Raw genomic sequence first — 22,732 nt, forward strand, 5'->3', positions numbered from 1 at the left:
ACTTAGGCAAGGATACCCTGCTTCTCCCCCATCCCCCAAGTGTTAACTGGGTCTGTTCTGTTTGAGTTGCATTATGATTTTAAAATGGGGTGGGGAGGACAAATAACAATTCACCCATTCTTACTCTTCTCCCAGCATATTATCATATCTAGTTTTGATGTTAAAAGTAGGTAGAAAAATAATAAATGAAATAGGAATGGTTGAGTAACACATCACTACTTACTCTTGTGCCACTAAGTATATCCTGCAAATAAACAGAGCTGTTAATGCTTCTTATTGTCTAAGAAAATGTGAGCAATTTCATATAAAGATCCTTTTAAAACCGTAATGTACTATGTCGATAGCTTCCTAAATGGACAGGATTAATTTAATGGAAGTGCAGGTGTAATAATGTGCAAAAGCTTTGGAACGTAAGATGTGCATGCTGGTTTTTCAAGAATGTAACCTTCCAACTGGATATAAAAATATGAGTGACAGCAATACAAAGTTTCTATTATGGTCGTCATCACAAAACACTTCTTTCTCAATCTCAACTGTAAAAACCTAAACTAATATATACATACTTTAAAAAAAAACAAAAACGTGGAAGGATGCTCACAGAACCCAAACAACTAAATTGAAGTTCAGCTCAGAATGCTGAAGTATTCTGCAAATCAACCGAACACTTTAAAAATAATTCCCAATTCCAAAAATCACACAGAAATAGGAAGGAGATAAGAACATGCAATTATCTCGTAATGACGAAGGTACATAAACATCTCTGTTCCCAGCATTAGCCCATTCTGCATCACTTGTGTTGTTTTATGCATGTCTGATGTGTCAAAGTATTGTGACGAGGACCCTTTCTACTTTAGCAGTCTTTGAACGGCTAAAAATTGGCTGATGGTGCTGCTTGTTTTTAAAGCATGATATATATCGCAAGGTCCTGAATGGTTTTGGGTCCCAAGTGCTGAGAACCTCCCTCAAGAAGCCCTACCAACCCGACACTGGTGAGGATCTGCCCTTTGGCAGCCTGGCCAGAAAACGTGCGAGCGACCTCATTGCCTGCGGGCTGCGACCCTACGAGGATGTTCAACGCAACTTAACGAGCCAAGTTCCCGCCGCGGCTTCGGCTGCGCTTGTTCCCCGGCGCGCGCGCATAGGGTCGGAGCCTGACTGAAGGGGAGCAGGACCTGCCATTTCCAGAGGCGGGCAGGGGGGTCGGGCCGCAGCAGCCGCTTTCCGGCAGGCCCTGCCCACCGTGTGGAGACAGGCCCGCTCTTTCCCCGCCCCCTGCCAGGAAGGGCTCGGTTCCCTTGGTAGCGACCGCAGCGGCAGCAGTAGCGGCGGGAATAACGGGCAGAGTCTGAGGCACCTTCAGGATGTCGCGGCCGACTCGGCGCGCCGTGCAGCTGGCGCCGAGCTCTCTGGCCCTGGTGTTGCGCCGCCTGCAGCAGCAGCAGCAGCACGAGGACGGAGAAGAGGCGGCGGCGGCTGCCCCGGGCGAGCCGGAGGCGGAGAGCTGCGGCTACGAGGCGAGCGGCGCGGCCGTCTTCCAGGCGTTCCGGCGCGCCAATGCCGCCTGCTACTGGAACGGCGGGCTGGCGCGCGCCGTGGCGCGGGTGTGGCTGCAGGGCTGGCTGCGGGGCGGCGTGCTCTTGCTGCAGGGCCCCGCCGCCCCGCTGCAGCTCCTCCGCGACGCCTGGCTCCGTAGGGCGCTGCGCCCGCCAAAGGGCTTCCTCATCAGGGCTGTGGGTAAGTGCGCGAGTGCGCAAACCAAGCAGGTTGGCCAAAGCTTCACCAGCTCACCTGCGCTGGGGCTCCGAAAAGCGCCAGCGCGCGTGCCCAGCTCCGCCAGATTCTCTCTTGGTTCCTCCCTCTACCTTGCGGCTGCAATCCTGGCTCCGTTCCTTTCTCTGACGGATTCAACCAGAACCGACTCCTGGATTGTTTATTTGCCAATTGCCAGGTTTTGCTTTAAGCTGATTCTGGGCCCTTTAGGTTTTTTGTTTGTTTAAGGATGCTCTGAGCCCTAAAGCACGTGTGCTAGTAAGGAAGTGCGTCTCGAGCACATGCTGAGTGTTTTTCTCCAGCTCCAGACTCATGTACAACCAGTTTTCTCGTCTCAGGGCTTCTGATGCTAGACCAACATACCCAAGCTAAGGAGTTTGGATCTGCCCAGGGCTTGGATGAGAGACTGCTTAGGTTCCAGCTACATGTGGGGTTGTATACCTCACTGCTGTTTTGCTTGTGCAGAAGGCTTCCACTTCTGTGATGGTTCCTCTCCCTGGAGGACCCTCTGGAGCAGATTCTGAGGATGTGCATGGAGAGGAAAGGGAAGTCCTATTGCAGGAGTGGGATCCCATGCACGGTGTTGTATACAACCCTTATAAAATGAGTGATAAGCATTAAGGGTTGTTTTAAAAAGCCTGGTAGTGCTTTCCGCATGTGTAATGAAGAGTTAATGTGTGAAGAGTGAAAACAGACCTTATATAACATTTGGGTATGCAACATCAGGGGATGCTGGCTGGCACTGATGAACCTGATACAGCTACCAGGTGGAATTTGCTCTAGATGGCAACTATCCCTATGTGATGCATTGTGGTGTGGAATACTTTCTCTGGTACTAAAAACTCTCTCTTGTGTATGTTTGTGGTAGTGTAGACTGAATGGCCCCAATGAGGCACTGCATGTTAATGGTTTACTATGTAAATTCTTTTAAAGCAGCCTCCAAGCATACATCTGGGGTCTGCATACATTCAGAAAAGGTTGCTTCATTTCTCTCTCTTTCAACCCCTTCGTTCCATAATTCCAAACTCCTGTCCTTCTGTGTGGGAAGCCCTTGACTACCGTAACTCTGGCAAAGAAACATAGGACAAGAGAAGTAAGCTGTTATCCCTTAGAGGACCAAGGTTTTTTTATTAAATAAAGAAACCAGTGGAAATGAGCATCTGGACTAGGCATTTCTTCTTAGGCTTAAGTGATTTGAAGCAAAAAATCAAACCAAACAAAAATCCTCCAGTGTTTCCTGTCAGCTGGGGGTGCCATTTTGACTGTAATCTCTTCATTGCCTTATACCTAATGGGTTCCTTAGCTCACAGAAAGAACCTTGCGGTCATGCTATTGTGTGTAGGGAGATGGAGGGTGGGGAGAGGGTAAACAAGGATTTGTCACACAATGTAGGCACAGGGAAGGTTAATCTGTTCCTTTCTTGCTGTCTCTGTGGAGCTAGGGAGAGCATACTGCTTTTTAATTGAAAAAGAGGAAGGTTCTTTTATTTAAGAGAGAAATATGCTCCTCCGGGGGCACTCATGTGCCCTCTTGATAAACAGCTAACTTCTTTACAGAAAAGAAAAAAGGCATTCAAGCAGGATGAAAATATTCTTGTTTTAACCACTGAGATGTTAGCAATCTTTTGCCTCACCTCAGTAAAAGAAATTTTTAAAGACTTCCTACTTTAGATTTCCCCACCTTAACCCCAGACCCTTAAGTATTTATATTTGTGTGGTTTCGCTTTGGTGAATATTAATCTCCCTTGGCCCTGCAAAATGGGGAGCTTGTATGAGTTTGGTGTCACCTGTGTGCGTAGTAAACCCAGTATTGTAGACAAAAACATTACTGTTCCCATAAATGTAGCAATATTCTGCCATACCCTCTGGTGTGGTACTCTTGGTGCCATATTAAGTAAAGCCAACATATAAAGGAAATGGTTACAAATGCAGAATTCTATAAACATTGTTGTAAGTTTTCACTTAACAGCTATCTCCTTGGTCCTGCAACTGGATCTATATGGGAGACTCTGGTGCCCATATAGAGTCCTGCTGAAGTTAACCGCCAAGTAATACAATTCCTTCAGTGTTAGCTGTTCAGGAATTTCTTGCAAGTGGTCTCATATTCAAGTGCTGAAAATCCATTGAGAAGATGACTGCACAGCACCCTTTGTTTTTGCTTCTTTTTTAAAAAAAACTTTCCTAATTAAAGTAGCTGAAAGTTAACATTTCCAGGTTTCTTGCCTAATTCTACAACTCTGTTTATATTAGTTTGTTAATGTAGAATGAATGAGTTTTAAGAACCGTACTTGTGATGCTCTTATGTGACTCCTTATGTCGAGACGAAACAGGATGAGGCAAAAGGGCCTTGATTATTTGGGAGTTATTCTCCTTCTTACTTCCTTGCTTCAGCCTCTGATTACCATCTTAATAAGGTTGAGGTTGATATTGGTAGAATCTCAGGTTAATAGGGGTTTCCTAATATTGTACCAACATCACAAACATTCTTAAGAAAAGTGCCAAATATTAAGTGCTTCACATTTATCATTCTATGCAACAAGTATGTAAGAATGGCCAGTTCTGGAGTCAGACTAGAAGGTGGCAAGGTCAGTGGGCAGAATTTAGTTTGTTGTTGAACCCCTATAGAATGATGAGGTGAGACAAAGCACAACAGAGGCACCTATACTTTTCCACTGCAAGGCTTCGTTTTTAGATGAACAATCTCCTTAAGAGTTACATTGATTTCTTCCCCATGTCACTTGAGAAAGATTTACCGGTACCTATCTTCTTGCCTGTGTATTGGAATATTTTCTCTTTTTCTTTATCTGTTACATGCAAGAAACAACTACCCTTTTGACAGCCTCCTAAATAGCCAAATAGTTGAAGGTTTTAACTATTCTCTGTGGTGTTTGTCATTAGTCGATAGGTATTTTATTGCAACATCAGTATTTTCACACATGCATGTCCATAACAAATGACAGTTGAATTATTACGGGACTATACTGATGCTTCCCTTAAAAAAGCACAGAGAAGGGTGCTTTGGAGTTTGGATTACTTATTATCTTGGATCACTTTTGACATGGTAATGTGGCAGTCCGTAGAGTGGTCTTAGGAAAAGGTAACAGATGTGTTATGCACAGCAGTTAATCATTAAGCAATATACTAGCTGTATGTCAATTTACAGGCTTGCTTGAGCCTGTGGATCTGAGGTGTATACATATTACAACAAACTACCTCAGCTTATAAAGTGGTAATTATTAACACTTGCACAGGAAAAATTGGAACAATAACTTTCCACAAAAGTGAAAGCTGAGAGCTGGTTATCCAGTGAGAGTCCTTTCAGGGCCCTTCCAGATGATAGTGTGCCCCCCTCCTTGTTTTATTCTTCATAGCCCCATCTTGGTCCAGTGCCAGTGGCACGATAGCCAGCACCTGTGTAATGTACTGGGAGTGTAGCTTTGCACAGAAGGATAATATTTCTACTTCCCCCTCCCTTTTAAAAGGGGAAGATATGAAGTTCTGCACTAGAAAGGCAGAGTGCATAGCTTCCAGAAAGTTAAGGAAAAAGAAACCATAAGGACCTCAAAATTGCAGGGCTCTGCTGGCTATACCTTTGTTTCAGTGTTAGAAACTCAGATAGATAAGCTAATTGCCAAATGGAACCTTAAACCTGGGTTACTGTTTAGACGCCATTCCTCCAATAATGCTATTATTATTATTATTATTATTATTATTAACAATGGTAATAATAAATTTCTATATCGCTTTGTAATTTAAAGACAAAATCTCAAAGCGGTTTACAGCACATTAAAACATCAAATAAAACAATACAGAATAAAACAAATTCAAGCTTCAAGGAAAATATTTCAGATCCTTCTCTAAGTGACATGTTGCTTTCCCCATATTTATTTACTGTACTACATAATTTATATAGCTGCCCCATAGCAGAAGTACTGTAGGAAGCAAGTGTGGTGTAGTGGTTAGAGTGCTGGACTAGGACCTGGGAGATCAGGGTTCAAATCCCCACTCAGTCATTAAGCTCACTGAGTGACCTTGGGCCAGTCACAGCCTATACCTCACAGGGTCGTTGTAGGGATTAACTGAGAATGGTGGGGGTGAGCCATGTACTCCTTGAGAAAAAAGTGGGATATAAATGCAATAAATAAGCTCTTCTGCTAACCTGCTTAAGAAAGCTGGAGGGGCCAGCCAGATGGAGATGTCAACCTGGCATCCAGAGATCTCCACATGGTTGCAACTGGACCTGCGCCAGTCGCAAAACATCCCTGGCTAATTTCTAATACTGCTTTGTTTTTTATGTTTTGTGGGCCATGGCGATATCCACAGAGAAGTTCTCCTGTGCAAGCCTTATTACGATGCTCTTGTGGCATTCTTGTCTACAAGAACAGGATTTGTGCAGGACATTCTGGTGCTGTCCAGCCAAGCCAAGCCAAGCCAAGCCAAGGTGCTTTTCCCACACTTTTAATTTTACAACAGTTGAAACAATTGTGCTTTCAAAGCTCAGGACTAACATTAGAGCTGCATACCAGGCTACACAGGACAGATGCCTTTGGCCCAGTAAGCCATCTCCTCCTCTTACATCTGTTCCTTTGTGTTTTCCCGTTCCCTGTGATGTCTTTCATTCCTGCCTCATTCCATAAAAACATCCAGTTGCCTGTTGAACACGTTCCTGCGGCTTGCCCTTGTGGCTTTTACCTTATAACGTGTTCCATATGTTTGCTGGGCTTTAAGTGAAATGGTTTCAATTTAAACCTGGTGGTTCCTTTCACTACCCACCCCCACCCCAAATATATCCTTAAGGGCAAGAACAAGGCCTATGTTATATAGGAGCTTCAGGAACACAATTGTTTGCCACTGACTTTTGTGCCTCATATTTTGATTGCTGAGCCCAAATAATCCTTCCTTCCTTCATTTTACCTATTGCTTGGTGTTGTGTTCTAGGTATTCCTGCATATCCTCTGGAGTACTTTGGTTTTAGGTTTCTTCAGAAATCAATGGCCCCTTTCAGTTGCTGACACTGTAATTTAAAAGGTATCAGTCCTGTGAGATGGCTTGTGCTTCATTTTCCTATTCTGCTATGCTTTCTTAGTCCTATTCAGAATTAGGACTGGTTCATATGATCACTGACCACACAAACAGTTCCTTTGCCTTGCCCAGGACTAGATGACAATTTACTTATGCCAAACTGATTTCCTGAGGGCTCCAGCAGAGCCACAGAACAATGTGCCTAAGCATACTCTGTGTGTGTGGTGGAGCTCTCATAAAATATTTGACATGGAATGATAGAAATAGGTGTCCTCACAGAAAAGCAACCAGTAATGTGCTCAGTGGTTACATAAGCCTGCTGTTTTTTTGATACAACCTTAGTGGCACCAGATAATCTTTTTTGAGTTGAGGGGGAAACACTGAGTTACACAGCATGTCCTCTCTCATTCTCCTTTGTTTTCTTGGAATGAAAGTACAGCAGTAATTAGGGAGGCCCAAGTGCAACTCTCCACTTGGCCATGAAGCTCATCGGGTGACCATGGGCCATTCATCACCTCTCAGGGTAGGCTTTCTTACAGGGTTGCTGTGAGGATAAAATGGTAATGGGGAGGAGGAAACCGTGTGTGCCATTTCCAGCTTCTCGGAGGACAGGAATATAAATTAAAATAAGAAATAAATTAGCCAAAAAAGAGAGAAAGATTGTGCAACACACTTTTTCCTGCAGTACAGGCATCCCCCCACTTATGTGGGGGTTATGTTCTGGGCCCCTGCATGCATAAGTGAAAATTGTGTAAGTGGGGGAGCAGCCTCTAAACATAATTTAAATGCCCTCTCTGCAAAGAAATTACCAGCTTCCCTTTTTGACTGCAGTCCATTGTGTTGCACTGAACTTTTGAGGGTCCCCCAACTTTTAGTTTGTTTTGGGGAACCACGAGAACCAAAGTTGGAAGGGGTGGAGGAAGATACTTTATCCCATAACACTTTAGATCCTAGCCATTATTTGTGGGGAATATTTATATGTTCATGAACCAGTTCTTTGCCCTTCTGTTAAAGGAACTGAGAAAATTTTCACCTGGTTAAGAATTAACCACCTTTTAATTGTCTGGTCTTGAAATTAAACCTCAATCTACAGAGGATAATAATTAAAGGGTAGAAAATTAATGGATGTCAACCAGTGACCCTGTAATTAGTGCTGGGTTTAGATTATTGATGATAGATGATGTTTGTGGTATGTTATGCTTAATAGTGAAATTGGTGCTATATGCCACAAAGGCTTGTTGTTAGTAAACAATTGTAATGCTGGCTTGGTTTGGTTTCAAAGTTGGGAACAGGTTTATAAACACCCCCCTCCCTGGTCCAAGTAGCACTGGCAGTGATTGATTCAGTTTCAGTGCCAGTTTTTTAATATTTATCTTTCATAATTTCTGTTTGAAACAAGATTTTGCCAGTGGCCACCTTTTAAATTTTATGACATTTTCTGCAATTGTTAAAAAAACACCATAAAACAAGTAATGGGGGGTAACAGGGGGGTAAGAAAGAAGTAATTGAAAGAGGGAAAAAGACAGCTTTGGTAATGGGAAATTAATATGTGTATCATCATTTTGAATATTTGGGCAGCACGTGCAGTCAGGAGCATTACATTGGGATGTTAAAATGCAAGGGAAATGTGTGTTTTGTAAGCAGCACACCTGAGCTTTGCTTAAATGCCGAAATATTCATGAAACTTGTTCTAGCCACTTGTTCTGTGGGACGTGTAGTCTACCAATACCACATGAGCTTAATGAGGGATGGCAAATGAGCAGACGGTTGTGTGTTTTTCTGCTGCTTGGATTCCTTCCATGACTGCCTGCCTTTCATCCGTGTTTTGAACCCACCTGGCAAACGAGCATAGGTTTGAAAACTCATGGCCCATTAATGCTGGACTTAAGAAGTCCTGTTTTGTTTTGTTTTGAAAATCATTCATAATCATTTCATGCATTCGTACGTTTTAATGATACTCTTACAAAAAACAATGTCTGAAATCCATAGAATATCCTTGTAATGGATCAAATAGTTGCTGAAACAGTCTTTCAAATAATTTTGCTAATGCTGGTTGCTTCTGCCTCATTAAAAGGCTAGCCAGGGAAGCCCCACAAGCAGGTCAAAATGGAAACAACCAACCTTGTTTGTTCGCACCATATGGAACTTAAGAGGTATACTACATCATAACATACTGCTTAAGCTGCTGAATCGATCTGAGCCTTCTCTTTATGCTGTTGGCAAGAACAACATCCTGTGACAATTAACAGAGTTTTGGCCACAGGGAAAGTTGGGGGGGGGATGAAAGCCATGGTCTTTAAAAAGTAGGTGGAGGTTGGTTGGTTGGAAATTAACTTTGAGATGGAATTGGCATCAGTCATTATTCACCTATTTAAATCCTGAGTTAATCCTATACTCCTGTTAATGGAGGATAAGGATTTATTTGATCCATTTGACTGGTTAGGCAAGAGAAAGCCAGTCACCTAATAAATCGCCTATCACTGCCAGACAGATCTGTGAATACTCTCATTGCACCTTTTCCCTCTCCCTTTTAATTAGCAGATGAGTTAATAAAGGACTAAGTGTGTGTTGCAATCTGCAACACGACGACATACCATCATATGTTGATGTAATCTAAAAATGTGGAATTACGCATACATTCAAGCAAGCAATTGAACAATGGTCAAGGTAGTTGTTTAACTGAGCAGAGATGCCCAAGTAATCAATTAAGCTTAGTCCTCATACTTCTTTTATCACAACTTTAATAACCAAAATGATTGCAAAAGCATCCTTATCTAATACATGGTGTGGCTTGGGTGAGATTTCTTCTATGCTGGTTAAATGTCTGCCTTACAACAGATAAAAATCCTCTCCTCAGCGAAGTTTTGTTAAATTCCTTTCTCTCCCCAGGGCTACAACAGTTTGACATAAATATACAGCAACTTCGGCTGTCAGTGGAACTTTTGCGTTAGATGTCCCTATCAACTGCCAAGGCTATAATAAAAACTAGGTTGTGGGATATTGAATGCCAGGAACTAACAGCAGCAGCAGAGAAAACATGTTCCCCTCTTTACTTTCAACTCTCTTGGGCACATGAAATCAATCACAATTATCTTGAATTTTTGCTTAACCCCCAAGAAAGAAGGGTATTTTCGCTGGCCAGATTTAACTCAAACCCATCAAACCTTTGGGGAAGGTTCTCGGGCATGGTGGAAGGAGGAAGAATTTGCCCATGTGAAGACCACCAGGTGGAAACTCTCACACATATGGTTCCTAAATGCAAACTATATGTAGATCTCTGTCAGCAATTCCTTGATCAACTCTGCATCCCCAAATAGAAACCAGAGATGGAGGTCATACATTTTCTATTACTGGGGATTGATCAGGAGTTCACCAAGTTAGTGGCTAAATATCTTTATCTAGTTTTCTGTTGTCGAAATACATTGCAGACGTCTGTTCTCCCTGGAGACTCAGAGACGTGACAATAGACTGCTCTGCCCTCATCTTTTGGTAAATGACTTGTGACGCTGGGGAGGTGGTAACTTTGTGTTGATTTGTTATGGATGTTTGTATGTGATGCCAATAAAAGGTTTGATGATGATAATACATGGTGCTTTATAAGTCATCAAATCCAGTTTCATAATGGTACAGTGGAAGGTTTTGGTTATTTTAATTTAGTTGGATGATCTGGTGCTGATTTTTTTTAAGAAAAAAAATATTTCACAAGATTTATATACCACTTAATCATGGAAACTAGGTGGTTTACATGAAACTGAAGTCAAACCTAACTTATGTAGCAGCTAATCATACACTGCAGCAGTGAAAAGAATATACTGGTAGTGGGAAGAAAGCTCATAAGCAGGAATTCTGGGGTCCTAAGCAAATGGACTCTACAAGTTGAAGTCCAAGGCAGCAGTTAAACAGTAGAATGAGGGACAGGCAGAGCAGGAAGGAGGGCAAGGCTGCAGTGAATCGGTCCAGCAAGTTGCTACAGGAAAGTCCTAACAGTGATCACCTGTCCAGGACCTAAATTGGCCTGGAAAATTTTACAGCTTGATTTAAAAATCCTAGCCAATTGGAAGACTTGGAGCTTCTATTTAATATGCTTCCTCATTCATGAAGCTCTTTGAGTTACAAATTCAAAAGAAGACTTGCTACATTATTAAAATACTAATTAAATGTGGCCCAAATCCAAAGAAAGCTTAATATACAATTGAAATCAGGAGGACCTGTTACTTGATGCTATTATATGTCCCATTAAGTTCAATGGGACCTCATAGTGTGACTTTCTTTGAATTTTGAGTACAATGCAAAACATTGTGTTAGAAGAACTGGGGCAGTGGAAGAACTAGAGGCAAACGGGCAGAGGTCTTGTGTAGAATGGAGCATTTTTGGAAGAGAGGAGGACATTGTCAAGTTTGTCCTCCATCCTGATCTTCAGTAGTAACCCCCCATCCCAGGAAGCTGGTCCTGTAAGCAATAAATTATTACCGTAATTCTGATGTCTAGATATAAATAAATAGAAGCACTACCTCCTCACCAAGATACAATGCACAAAATGCAATTTCACAAAATTATACAAATGTCTACAGCCAATCTAAAAACAAGAAAGAGGAAGCTACACATCTCGCTGGAGAGTGTTAGGAAAGGGAAGAAATGCCTCTCCACTGGTAGGCAGGAGCTTTGCCCATGAGGGCAAGGGACATCTACTACACCCATGAAAAGCTCCTCTAGCATTGCCTGCAGTAGCTAACATGACGGCCTGAAATGACATTCTGTGGGCTGGAATCAAAGGAGTCTCTTTATTCTTCCAAGAGGCTTCAGGATTGGGCTCATCAACTACACCACATTGACGCTGTCATAGTCAATTCTCCCTCACTGTTTTCAGTGGGATGGACGTTTTTACAAAATATAGATTATCTGGGCCAAAAAAAGAAATACGGTACACCCCCTCGCAACATATCTTGCTTTGTAAGTGGTTGACAATCTACCTCTTCACTCCCACCACCACGTATTTATTATATATTTATTTTATTTGCCACTTTCTACCCAAGTCAGAGTGATTTGCAGCAGTAAAATTAACACTAATGTGGTTCATGCAAGTACAAAAGTTAAGATCAATAGCGGCAAACTAAAAGTGATCATTCACTAAAATCATCCTGCCCTATTAACAAGGAGTGCTCCACCTTTCAGCTTATAAGTTGCCAATGATGGTTCCAGTTACCATCTGGCCGGAGCTTATATTTCTCCAAGCATTTATTGTTTTGCAGTGGTCCAAATGACATAATTAGCAAACCGTTCTGTTATGTGACTTGGGAATCTTACCACCACATTGCAAAACTTGTTAGAAATTGCCTTTCTAACGGCTAGGGCTATATTAATTCCTCACACATACAATCTAGCTGTGGCTCTCTGGTAGTGTCAGCTTGCTTCCTTTTCTTTTTCGAGAAAAGTTGCTTGTCCTCATTACCACTCAGTGCATAAGGGAGGTGGTCCAAAAGGATCTCTTAAAATTGGGTAAATGGGTTTTTAAATGGAAAACATTACTCAATTAAAAGTGATGTACTTGGGACAAGAAATCCTAACTTCACTCATGCATTAATAGAGTCTGGACTGGTAGTGCCTGGCCAGGAAAGAGACGTTGGGGTTGTGACAGCTCAGGCTTCCTCAACCTCAGCCCTCCAGATGTTTTTGGCCTACAACTCCCATGATCCCTAGCCAGCAGGACCAGTGGTCAGGGATGATGGGAATTGTAGTCTCAAAACATCTGGAGGGCCAAGGTTGAGGAAGCCTGTGATAGCTGAATGAAAATGACCTATTTATCTTTGTGTTGCTGATGAAAACTGATTTAGGCTGCACACTTACCTGGAAGTAAGCCTTATTTAACACAATGGTAGTTACTTCTGAGAAGACGTGTGTATACTGTTTGCTGGGCGCAAACACAGCAGGTGCTTTTTGGAGGAGGATAATTTAGTGCAAGGGAAGCGAACAAACAAAAACCTTTTCTCAGATCTGCTGTTCTGAATAAATTCACACACACCGCCTCTGTGGCTGCTATAAAGTAAAAAAACAAACTCTTGTGAGATGCAGTTCTAGATCTTCCAAGTCTCCTGTAATTTATTCCTAAGCATAATCAGTATTGTTGAACTACCAAGTATGTTCAGCTTTAATAACCTTAAGGTAAAGTTGAGCTCTAGTATCCAGCAGATTGGTTGACCATAACAGATTTGCGCCGACTTGCTCTACATCTGAATCGGAATGTTGAAGGGAAGACAGAAATGTGCTACCTGCCCTGTGAAGGCACCATTAATCCAGCAACACTCAAGTTACAAGGACAGAACAAAACATCTTTTTATGTTGGTGAAGCGTATCTGGAGACTTTTTGTTCCCTATGTTTTGTTATCTGACTCTTGTATTGCAGATGACTTTCCCACATTGAGCTTCGGTATATGCTCTGAAAATGCGTTCTCAGATTTCGCATGTGTAAACAATTATCTGTGTTTGAGTAGACTGGTAAAATCATTTGAGGGCCAATCATACATGAATTTTTGGCAGGTGGCCTATGCTGGAGTTTGGGAAGTTCTTTTTTTAAAAAGTTACTTTGCTCACTGTAGAAGTTGGAGCTGTATTTTTGCAATCAATGGGGCTTGCATTTGCTGTACCTGGTGGGTGCCAGGTTCCTTTGTTCTGGGCCAAAACAAATATTTTTGTTAAGCTTTAAATATATTGTTATGAAAAGTGCCATGCCAGGAGGTGTGCTTTATTTCTGCCGCCACAGAATGGTAAGCACTATATTCCTGTTGGTAACAAACCAATAATTGCTAGGTGCATGGGTTTCTAGTGCCAGGTCAACATATTTATAGGATTGTTGAAGCAGAGATATGACTTTATGTTCACATTTGTACTAGATGTGTGGATACACCAGTGAGTGGAATACTTTCTAAGTAAAGATGGTACTTCTGAAAGCTGATGGTATAGACTTGGGCAAACAGAAGTCCTCATGCAGGGCTTCTGCTGATGGGACTTGTTAGGTGCATCCTGCTCAAAGGGTTTGCAATCCAAAATAGCTATGGATATGAACAATGACCCCAACTGTTGTGGTGTGTGGGTGTTTATCCCCTATACAATTTATTTGTGTAGATTAAGCTTTATGAACAGTTGGATAATCTTGATCTTTCAAGATGCCCTTTCAAGATGGGTGCTGCTGTGTTTGTTAAGCTGAAAAATATGAGGGCTTGAGCAATGTGTTGAGGGACGCATAATTGGGAAGAAATTAGTCCGCCACACATGCTGGTGCTGGTGCTGGTCTACCTTTTGTTTGGAACCTTGGCTTTTCCTGGAAAACTACCGGTAACTATGTAATACTGTCAAAGATAGAAAATAGCCATTTTAAGGTGTGCTTTGCAAGAAACTGTGAAACCAGCTTTTCCATTTACAGTAACTAGCCCCAGTGTTGTACTATTAAGTGTTTTTTCCCCCTTGAATTCCTGTTCCACACAAAGCAAGCTGACACTGATTTATACACCTGCTGGAAGTAGCTTAGCAACGTCATAGAGGAAATTCTTAGGAACTTCTCTAAACACATTATGTTAAACAGAACCATTCCCAGTTGTAAAACAGAGGTCAAGAAGTGTTTAGCAACTTCTTCAAAAGGGACTGTTGTTTATTTTGTTGACTTAAAGAGAAAATAATCCTAAAGAGACCTTTTCTTGCCCTAGCTGTAACACGAGACAGCTGTTTTTAGTAGGCTACATTTAATTTAAACCTCAATTAGATTGCATTACTCATTGAATTGCATAAATGTCTTGGGAAGAGTCCTGCAACACCTTCTAAAATGTTTTAACAGACTACGTGTTTCACATAGTTCCAAGGAAAACCTATAGTGTTTTCACTTCATATGGTATGTATTTGGGGAGAAACCAGAGAACTTAAGTGATGGTCTAAGCATCCAAATACACATATCTGCCTGCAGCATCTGCTTAACACGCTTCAAGATGTTTGTTTTTGAGCTAATGATTGCTAAAATGGCTTTTATTTCTTTAGAACTATGATCATTTATCCATCATGCTGAAGCTAAAACAAGCCAACATTTTGAAAGGACAATAGGGGGGAAAAAAAGAAATATTCCAAAGTAGAAAGGAAGTTCATTTCTCCCCCCCCCCTCTCTATTCCTTTTAGGTGATGTATCTCCAGTGCACATGAATCCCATTTCACAGTCCCAGTTCGTTCCTTTGGCAGAAGTCTTGTGTTGTGCTATATCTGATATGAATGCAGCTCAAATTACCGTTACACAGGAAACCTTACTGGATCAGCTGGGGAAACATTACCCAGGTAATCTGTTAAATCATGGGTTGTTGACACTTCACATAAACATTGGACTCAAGGGGGTTTGCAGCTAGCAGAGTGAAAAAATGCATGCTGTCTGGGACCAGGAAAGCAATTAGAATTCCCTTTGCAAATCAGCAGATGAAGAACAAAACACAGAATCTAAGTGTTCTAACTCGCACTGCATTACAAATCCGGGCTGCCAGCTTGCAGTCCTCAAAATTCATGGGATTGGGGGGAATTAAATATCAGGAGCATAAAGATGGTTGTGTGAAAACAATCTGGGCAAAGAATATACCAGATGAGCAAACCTATATGATAAATGTGTTTGTCACAGTAACACTTTCCATTTTCAGTATATTATATTTACAGCCAAAAACATTTAAGTACAGTGGTACCTCTGGTTGCGAACGGGATCCATTCCGGAGCCCCGTTTGCAACATGAGCAACGCACAACCTGAAGCGCCACGTCTGCATATGTGCGCGGTGCGATTTGGCACTTCTGCACATGCGCAAAGCACGCTTATGCACCGAACCCGGAAGTAACCCGTTCTGGTACTTCCGGATTTGGCTCGTTCGTAACCCGTGCTGAACACAACCCGCAGCGAACGCAACCAGAGGTATGACTGTAGTCTTTAGTGTGTGTATTTTTTTTTAATCCCTCATTAGGCAGCACCCAGATGCCTAATAATATAATATCCAACTTTCCTTCACACTTGAGCACAGGAATGAGAAGCCTGCATCCCTCCATACTTTGTTGGATTTCATCTATCAGCTGCAGCTAGCACAACCAATGGTCAGAGATTGGAGCTGTAGTTTTAACAACATCTGGGGGGCCACAGGTTGTGTTTCCCTACCCCAGCTTTAGCATGAGTGAGAAACAGAACCCAGGATGAAGCAGTGCAGATGTGAGCTGGGTTGATTCTCAGCGGCTGAAACCACTAGAGATGGAGCAGATCCATACACCTCTTTTTACTTCCCCCTCATCAGAATGAATGGCAGTCATTCTGTGTGACAAAAGTAGCATGCTGGAGACACGGCTGTAAATACTGGCACTGAATGGCCTGGCCCTTGTACACTTTGAGTCTGCAGCATGGAGAGTATGCAGGGACCTCCCTGCAAGAGACTCCTGTGTCAGTCTTCCTTCCATGTATCTCCCACTCATTGTAATTGCAGGCAGTTTGCTGATTTACAAATAAATACATGTTATGACGCTTCACCTTTACAAATCACCCTTTGCTGAACTGGAGCGGTAAACTTGCCTTTTGCTTAGTCTAGTTGAGGGAAATGAAGTTGTGGGAGGTGGTTCATATTAAAACAATGAGTTTGGCTACATCTGTGCAGAATGTGCCTTTCCCTCCTGGACTGTGGCAGAAATCGGAACCTGACTGCACTTCTACTTTTGGGCCGAAGCACTTTTCTTGGCTGCAAATATATTGGCAAACTGCCAATTCTGCACTTGGCTATGCTTTGTTGTATTGCACTTGGCTCTGCTTTGTTGTATTGCTCACACTCGAGTCAAAATTTGCTACTAATCTGAAGGGAATTGTAGGATGTCAATGCTGAGTAAGCCCCTTTTGCCCTACTAAGTGTGTTTGCTTTTTAACCCTACAAATGACTCAGTAATTTGTGTGGTAGGGATTTCACTAGCCATCTTGGGGACTCCAATGAGCCTGTAAGCATTGATGATGGATTTTGTCTGCAAGTCATGCATTTGCAAAACCTTCGGTTTGGAAGCATTCTAAATGTGTATTTTATTGTTCATGTTTTAAAGCAACCCCTTTAGTGTGTATTTGCTGCCCCCTCTTGTCCAACCGGGAGAAGGCATATTGCCTTTAGCATTAAAGGAAGACAATTGTTCCATATAAAAATCTATGGTGCATCCATATGAATAAGTTAAAAGTCAGAAATCAGTTAGCGGTAAGCAATCCCCCCCCCCTTTTCCATTTGGAAAAAGATTGGGGCTGCAGTTCTATGTGCACTTACTGAGGAACAAGTCCCATGGAACACAACAGTAATTTATTCTAAGAAAGCACACACAGGAGCAGGCTATAACAGGGGTTTACAGCATAAATTTGTTGACCCAGAAATGTGGTAAGTTATAAAATATTTTTCATATTGACTATGCCACAGAAATGACTAATATTATACTATCATCCCTTTTATTCTAGGTATTGCAACTCCCACACATGATATTCTATATAGTACACTTGGGATGCTGATTAAAGAACGGAAGATATATCACACTGGGGAAGGATATTTCATAGTGACCCCAAATACATATTTTATCTGTAATAATGCTATGAAAAACAACAAGAGAGTCCTTTTGGAAGATAATAGCCCTCAAGAGCCTTCTGTTACATACCTTGTAAACGTGGAAGATGCTGCAGAACTTCTACAAAATAATTTCCCTATTGCATCCCATTGCAGATCCTGCCATTGTTTCCCTGGGCCTGGGCAGACTGCAGTCAATGAGCAACATGTTAGCCCTGAGCCTAATGGGAAAAGTCAAAAAGGGTCTTGTGAATCCAGATTTTCAGTTCAGAATCAGGCCACCAATACACTTGTTGAGAACCGTTCTTGTGGAGCTGCTCACTACATGCAGTCGGGGAAAGAGAAGGAGAAGATAAAGAAGTTTGGTCTTAGCCTTTTCTGGCGCAACACTTCCAAGAAAGAAAAACCAAAAAAAGTGCACACTTCATTTTCTGCCCAGTTTCCTCCTGAAGAATGGCCAGTCAGGGATGAAGATAATTTGGATAATATCCCACGTGATGTTGAACATGAAATTATCAAACGCATCAACCCTGTGCTGACTGTGGACAACCTAACCAAGCACACTGCACTGATGCAGAAAATAGAGGAGCAGAAAAAATATATCAGTAAAGGAACCTCTACAGAAGTGTTGACAATGAAGCACAAACATCTTCCCAAAGGGTTCACTCAGAAAAAGCAAAATAAAGCTGCAAAGCATCGCAGAAAAGTGCAGTCCAACAAAGAAAAGCATGTTAATAAGTCATCAAGGGAGTTTAAAAGTGATGACCAAATACCAGCTAATAGCAAACTGGAAAACTGTATTGAACATCCATCGTCTTGTATTACAAATGAAACTATAGTATGCAATCAGCAGCTGTGTGAGGATGCAATCAATGTTGAGTCTCATTTCATATACAAAAAAGAAGTTACTAATCCATTTAAAGATGTTTCTTGTAAAGGGAATAGGTCAGCGAAAGGACATAGGAGTCAGAAAAACTATGATGTAAAGTCCGGAGCTCCAAGATCAGAGAAGAATTTCCCACAGTCCTGGTCTCTGGATTCCTCAAGAACTGTGAACTGTAAAGCTAAGCAGTCAGTCAGCATCAAATGTGATGCTGAAGATGACAAAATGAAACAGTTAAATTACCTACAATGCAAAGTTTTACAAAAAGAAGTCAAGTATAGTTGTCTGGAGGAAAGTGCAGCTTGCAAAGGTAATTTTCATAGAAGGGCAACCCCAAAAAGTATGGAGATGCAGGCAGTGTCTAACACTTCTGCTGCATTTGTGGACGAAGCAGTAGTGGAGAAAAAGCATCCTCAGAATTCCAGTCAAACTCACCAGTGTGATCAAGTTGGCTTGCTGGGTCAAACAGCACATCAACTAACTGATACCCATCTTCCCAGTGAGGCAGATGCTCAACAATTTAAACAATCTGAAAATATTGTTGCTGACATACAAAATGACAATTTAAAGAGTGAGTGTACTAACATGAACAAATGGCTTGAGTCTGTTAACCCACAAAATGAAAGATTCACTTATGATAAACCAACTCCGTATCAAGAATTGGATGATGGTAACACTTGTAGTTCTCTATATCATGGTGATGAAGAGCAACAACACATGGATTTGTCCAAGCTGCACTCCAGCCAACTTCCATATAATTCTTCAGATACAGGAAAGTGGAACAGCATAGAACAAGAACTAGGCTCAACTGTGTTGGGAAATGGATGTGTTAATTCTCACTTCTCAAGGTACAGAATTGATACAGATACTCACATTGGTCCCTGTGAGTGTGAACAAAATGAATTTCTTGGTTTTTCTAGATCTAAGGATAGCTTAAAAGAATATCAGAAGATGAGCCTAGAAGGAGAAAGTTGTGTGTGCCACCAGGTATCTCAGTATGCCCACAAAAGCAATGAAGAGCGAGAGGATGTTTATGAACATGGGCAGACAACTGATACTGCTGAACCATGTTTGTTTGATTTCTATGATGTTCATGAGGCAAAGACCAGAGTTTGGCAGAAGTCAGTAAAAGAAGTGGGTGGAAAATTAGCATCCTTGATGCTGCCACCAAAAGGCTGGGAAATTAAGACAAATGATAGGAGAAAGCAACAGTCGTTTGATAAAACTGATGCTGCAGTTCTAGATCAGTGTGTCCAGTATGAGCAAAACCACTTGGAAGGGATGGGAAACCACAGCATAACAGGAGACAGTGGGATAGATTCTCCAAGGTAAGAACAACTGTTACAAGTGACTTTCTTAAACACATAAGAATGTTAATGGTATTTCTTGTACACATATGTGAATCGTACTTTAAGGTGTTTTTTTAACAGGGCCTTCAGCTGTGCACTGGAAAAAAATGCAGATTGTCTATTGTAATAGATAACTCAGGACCTTGCAAGGCTGGGAAAGCAGTTTTCCTTGTCCTTGAATGCAAGGAGTCCTCATTATTTTAATGTATTTTATTATTTGTTGGAAGCCACCCAGAGTGGCTGGGGAGACCCAGCCAGATGGGCGGGGTACAAATAATAAATTATTATTATTATATTATCATGAATGCTTGGATAACTTTGCCCACTTACACAACCTTTTAAATACAATGCTATAATTGTCACATGTGTGTATGAATGGTCAAATCATGTATACCACTACCGAATTCTGAATGGCAAAGGTAGGCCATTGTATTCAGTCAATCCTGATGTAAGGGACCTTACGGCATGCCCAAGTGTCTGCAGGGGATAGCAGGTGGTAGTAGAGTACTCTTACTGCAGCACAGCATGTGGAAGAAGTTCTCTTCTCAGTACTGTCACTGTACACTTGCTTCTGGAACAGCACTGATAAAGAAAAGCGGAAATCGGATATTGCAGGAAGGCAAGAAAAAGCCAGGCAATATATCCCAGTAAATGGGTCTTGGTAAACTGTCAAGTTAAATGATGTATACTATGCTTCACCAACCTGATGCCCTCCAGATGTTTTTGGCTGTGGCTGATGGGAGTTGTAGTCCAAAACATCAGGAGGGCATCAGGTTGGTGAAGGATGATGTATAAGGAACACTTGCTGGCTGCATCATATTATGACTCCATATTCCTTACCCTTCAATTGAAATAAATACTATAATTTCCATAATATTCTTGAGCTGATTCAAAATAAAGATGACTTTTTTTGTACTTGTTTAGCCACCCAGTATTTCTTTTGGTAATTTATGGAGAAATAAGTCACTCTGAATGTTTGAATATGGAAAAATAGGTTTCTTATTTAATCTTCTGTCTTACAAAATAATAATTTTTAGAACACAAAGTCTGGCATCTGCGAATTCTGCCATCTTAGATGGACTGAAGAAAAGACGAAGCTTTCTCATGAACTTGGAAGGCATAGAGAAGACTATACATAATGGAAAGACTCTGACACGAAGCTCCTTGCTTCAGTTGACTCCAGTCATGAACGTTTAATTTTTCTTACCAGGTTTTGATAATTCCTTTGTAAATATGTTAATATATTTACTGTAAATTCTTTGAACTGTCATATACATTAAAGTAGGTAAGATCATTATATTCTCCTAATATGTATTAAAACTTTGTAATAAGCATTTTTTCCAGCGACTTTTTCTAATGTTTTATTTCTAGTAATAAATTATATTGCAGAATCGATGATCTTAAGTTGCACTTCATTCTGATTGTCTCCACAAACCATTTAGGATGCCAACTTGTTCCAAGAGTCCTATGATTGTGCTAGATCAGTCCAAGCAATGATCCTAAGGGTATTTACTGATGCACCTCAAACCAGGAGTTAGTGTGCACGCATGCACAGAAACACACACAAAAAATCCCTTAGCTGTGCAGTGATCCAGTGAATTTGGTGGTCAGGATATACCGTAAGTCCCATCTTCACATAACGCAAGTTTATTGCAATTTGCTGCCAGCTGAAATGATGGCCACTGGCTCAGATGCGTTTTAAAGGGAATTAGGCAAATTCACAGGGTACAAGTCTAGCTGATATTAGCCATAACAGTGTAAGCCGCAGCCAGACACGTACACGTTCACTTGGTGAAAGGTTGAAGTTTATTAACAGAAAAAGAAAACAACCAGCCTCAGGTCTGGAGCCCCTTGCTTTCATGACTGCCAGCTACATTGGACAATGACTCATCTTGCTCTACAGCGTTGTTTCTCCTTCCTTTATCCCCATGTGAGGACCCCACCCTCTGACGTCGCTTAAGTAACAACAACTTCCCCTTCTCTTGTAACCCACCCCTTCGATGCTCCTGCAAGCTGGGGGGTGGGGTATCAGTCTCTGACTCTCTTCTGATGTGTCTTTCTGAGCTGCGCACCCCCTCCTTTGCTTCCTTCTGCAGCTCTCTTATCAGTCCTCCCTTCCTGGCCTGGGCTGGAGTCCAAGTCAGACAGCTCCACCAACACGACTACCTACCTGTAACTGGATTGCTCTAGCCTGACAAACAGTTAACTAGAATATCTGTGTTCAGATGCAGTGTATCTGAATACCAGCTGCTGAGGACATACAATATAGAAGAGCTCTTGCCTGGTTGGTTACTATGGGAAGCAGTAGGATGTTGGACTAGATGTGCCTTTGAGAAATTCTTAAGATCCTTAAGGTATCATTAGAATCAGGTCAGCAATAGGAAATACATGATCCTAAAAAAAGAAGCTGCCTCTGTGCCACAGGAGCCAACTCCAAGGGGCAGAGGGGTCTTCGTCCCCCAAATATAATATCTGAGAGGAAAGGCCCACCAGGCCCGCTCCAAAGTTGATGGGCATTGCCATTCAAACTGTGTGTGCCTCATCCTGTTTTTTGATTATGTGGGGAAGGGCTTACCTGGGTCCTCCGTATTTTATTCAAGTTGCCCCCCCCCCTGCTCTGGGCATATGCAGAGTGCAAATTCTTAAGAGAAAGGGGAGGGGGCATTTTCTTACCAAAACATGACTACCAGTAATTTTTTTAAGTTTTTACTTTCGGCTACTCTCTTTAAAGCATGGAAAGTGGGGTGGCGGTGGTGGCTGAAGCAGTGAAGTGGGGGGGGGGTGCCAGCCCAGTTTCATTGAGCCAAGTTGCCACATTTGTTGTTGTTCAGTCGTGTCCGACACTTCGTGACCCCATGGACCAGAGCACTCCAATCTTTCACTGCCTCCCGCAGTTTGGCCAAACTCATGCTAGTTGCTTCGAGAACACTTTCCAACCATCTCATCCTCTATCGTCCCCTTCTCCTTGTCTCCTCCATCTTTCCCAACATCAGGGTCTTTTCTAGGGAGTCTTCTCTTCTCTTCTTCAGGATCTGTCCTTCCAGTGAGCACTCAGGGCTGATTTCTTTAAGGATGGATAAGTTTGACCTTTTTGCAGTCCATGGTACTCTCAAGAGTCTCCTCCAGCACCA

At 42.0% G+C, this 22,732-nt stretch overlaps 1 protein-coding gene across 1 annotated transcript; it reads left to right on the top strand.

Annotated features, from left to right (window-relative positions):
- Positions 1-1,168: 1,168 nt before the first annotated feature.
- On the top strand, positions 1,169-20,993 carry STOX1 (storkhead box 1). The gene is made up of 4 exons (XM_033148988.1): positions 1,169-1,734; positions 14,949-15,101; positions 17,267-19,580; positions 20,639-20,993. The coding sequence occupies exons 1-4, from the start codon at positions 1,362-1,364 to the stop codon at positions 20,796-20,798; spliced, it is 3,000 nt and encodes a 999-aa protein (XP_033004879.1). The 5' UTR covers positions 1,169-1,361; the 3' UTR covers positions 20,799-20,993.
- The last annotated feature ends 1,739 nt before the right edge of the window (positions 20,994-22,732 follow it).

Source organism: Lacerta agilis, chromosome 5 (assembly GCF_009819535.1).
Source record: "Lacerta agilis isolate rLacAgi1 chromosome 5, rLacAgi1.pri, whole genome shotgun sequence".
Classification (NCBI taxonomy): Eukaryota; Metazoa; Chordata; class Lepidosauria; order Squamata; family Lacertidae; genus Lacerta; species Lacerta agilis.

Bases quoted from the DNA above. Each gene is read 5' to 3' on its own strand.
- STOX1 (XM_033148988.1), top strand. From the start codon at position 1,362: ATGTCGCGGCCGACTCGGCGCGCCGTGCAGCTGGCGCCGAGCTCTCTG. The intron at 1,735-14,948 runs GTAAGTGCGCGA...TATTCCTTTTAG, and splicing joins CTTCCTCATCAGGGCTGTGG to GTGATGTATCTCCAGTGCAC. The intron at 15,102-17,266 runs GTAATCTGTTAA...CTTTTATTCTAG, and splicing joins GCTGGGGAAACATTACCCAG to GTATTGCAACTCCCACACAT.